The sequence below is a fragment of the Tupaia chinensis genome, unplaced genomic scaffold (genome assembly GCF_000334495.1).
Source record: "Tupaia chinensis unplaced genomic scaffold, TupChi_1.0 Scaffold000255_1, whole genome shotgun sequence".
NCBI lineage: Eukaryota > Metazoa > Chordata > Mammalia > Scandentia > Tupaiidae > Tupaia > Tupaia belangeri.
Window position 1 is genome coordinate 1238215 of NW_006159735.1, and position 2690 is coordinate 1240904.

Below are 2690 nucleotides of genomic sequence, written 5' to 3' on the forward strand. Positions count from 1 at the left end.
CAGATTTTATACTCTTTGGAGTGGTCGTCTATTTTATGACTTTTTCTTTCTTATTTTTCATTTCTTTGTCCTTTTGCTTTTTTTCCCCTAGGATATTTTCCAAAACTTATTTTCCAAACCTTGAACTTTTCACTTCTACTCTTTTTTGTCTCTGATTGCTCTTTTTAAAATAGTATTCATATTTTATGCTCACAAATAGTAGCTCCTATTTCAGAATATCGATTTACACACACACACGTATATATAAACATGAACAAATATGTAAATACATACATGTAAATTTTAGTTTTTCTCCTTATTAAATGATGTCTATTTACTCTAAGGATTTCCTCTCTTCTTTGTTTAGGTCTCTAAGGATTTTTTCCGCCTAGTTTGTTTAGGTCCCTATAGCACTACCTGCCATGTTGTTTATGAGGTTGTCAAGTCCTCAGGCCCTCTGCCTGCACCTTCCTGCTGGGTATCCCTCTTTTCCCCTCCCTGACAAAAGACAGAATTTTTTCGGTGTCTGTCCTGGGCAAAGTGTGTATTAGATGCTGAGTCTTCTTCCTCTATTTAGTTCCCAAAATGCTTACAGCCAGATCTGCATCCTCCAGTCGGGAAATAGGATTACCTCTAGCGAATCTGAAGGGCCTTAAAAGAAAGATTCAAAGATACTGACATTCAGTGGAAATCCCCCAAATAAATGATCGCCTGTGGCGTGCAATTGGGACGGCTGGATCCCACATGGCCACTTTGTGCTTTCTTCCGCCAGCCAACGTGTCCTCTAGCAAAACAAAACAAAACAAAACCGTTGTATTTCCTAGCCAATAAGTTCATTCACATTTTCAGAACATCCGGACGCATCTAAACATACATCTACAAAGTTCACGTCGAGTTTGTGGCGTGGAGGGAGCGACCCCCTCCCGTCATCTCCAGTGAAGTGGGTAAAACCAGGCGCCCTGCTGCGGAGCACCCAACCCGGGCCGCCGTCGGGGGCCCCCCCCGGCGGCCCCCTGCCGCTCCCTGCGCGGCTGTGCTGACCCCCGGCCAGCAGGTGGAGCCACCGTGCACGGCCGGCTGCTGCAGGGCAGGGCCTATCTAGGCCGAGAGGAAGAAACCAGGGAGACGGCGAGAGGAAGTCGCGGTGGCGCTCAGCCCTACGGCCTCGGAGGCTGAGTTGCTGTCTGTCGCTGACCGGAGCCCGACTCCACAGGCCACGCTGGCTACGCATGGAGCCGAGGACTCGCACGGAGGCGGGATGCTCCTGGCCGGCGAGGTCGGCGAGGCGCCTGCCACCCCGGTGAGGCGGCCCTGGCGTCCTGGATAGGGGACCTTGGTAGCCCAGTGAGGTGGCACAGATCTCCCGGGGGAATAGTCCAGATGAGGGGGCCCTGGAAAGTTGTGAGGGTGCCTCTCGCGGCTCGGGGTAGGGGCCGGCCCCCGCAAGAATTCCTTAGGGAGGTAGCCCCAGTGAGGGGGCTCTGGCCATCCGGGTGGGATGAGAGATCTCTCTGGGGAGGTGGCCCTAGCTGCTGGGCAAGGTCACCCTAGGTCCTGAGGAGCTTAAACAGACCTCCCAGGAAGGTGGCAATGGTGGCATGGGGTGGGGGGTGGCCCCTCAGGAAGGCCCCCTGGGAAAGCGTCAGGGACCTTTCCGTTTTCCAGTAGATGCCCTTTGAGAGCCCTGCGAATCCATCTGCTCCTTTAATATGAATGCGTTTGTCACCTGCCCTTTTCCCAGAGCTGCCCTGAGAGTGGTGACGAAAGGAAGAGCACGAAGGAGAAAAGTAAGCAGACTCATTCTCCCTCGACAGCCCTCCCGAACAGCTTCCCGTCTGCAGCAAGGAAGTCTTCTTAGCCTGCACTCCTTTAAACGAAGTATCTTTTTCTGTACACAATGCTTATGTGGTAATAAATACTGGTTATCATAGTACACACGTTTGTCCCCCTAAAATGGTTTGGGATATTCTGAGGAAGAGCACTATTTGACCCCCTACCTAGGGCAGGGACTACTGTGTGGAGTCACTGGAGGCCTGCCTGCCCATCATAAAGTACTCAGAATAATTGAGGCCTGCCTGTCATTTTAATGAAGGATCAATTTATAAATTAGGCATCAGGAAATTGGAGGAGCTAATGATGTCAGAGTGAGATGCCCACCATCTTAATTGAGTTCAAAGAAGGTAGAGGATAATTGTTTAACTGCTTTTATCTTCTGCAAATTTGCAATTAAAAATGCTTTGGCGCAGGGACCAGCAGTTAGTGTAATGGCTATGTTGCTGGACTCCCATGTAGTTGACCGCAGTTCGAGTCCTGGACCCAGTGGCTTAAACTCACACCTGTCGCGCGTGTGTGCGTGCCCAAGATCTTGAGAGGAGAATGGAGGAGAAGGGATTGCAGCTATGCAGCTATGGCCATCTGCGGGGGGTGGGGAGGGTATTTCTCGCTTTCTGTCTCTCTGGCGAGCACACACACCCTATAGCAAAAACCTCTCCATAAAAAGGAAAAAAAAAAATGCTTTGGAGGTACCAGCAGATGGCATAATGGTTATGTTTCTGGACTCCCGTGTGGCCAAACTCAGTTCAAGTCCCAGACCCAGCAGCTTGAAATTCATACCAGGTGTGTGTGCGTGTGTGCCCAAGATCCTGAAAAGAGAATGGTAGAGAAAGGTATGTGTGTGACCATCTCCACTGGAGGGTGATTTCTCACTTTCT

General features: G+C 50.4%; 1 protein-coding gene across 1 annotated transcript in view; it reads left to right on the forward strand.

Moving 5' to 3' along the window:
• The first annotated feature begins 1081 nt into the window (after window positions 1-1081).
• The window catches only part of RINT1 (RAD50 interactor 1), a 41052-nt gene continuing 39443 nt past the window's right edge, over window positions 1082-2690 (forward strand). Inside the window, exons 1-2 of the mRNA XM_006149164.3 lie at window positions 1082-1279; window positions 1721-1766. Of these exons, the coding sequence (XP_006149226.1) occupies window positions 1238-1279; window positions 1721-1766 (88 nt within the window). The 5' untranslated portion in view covers window positions 1082-1237. The remainder of the gene's footprint in view (window positions 1280-1720; window positions 1767-2690) is intronic.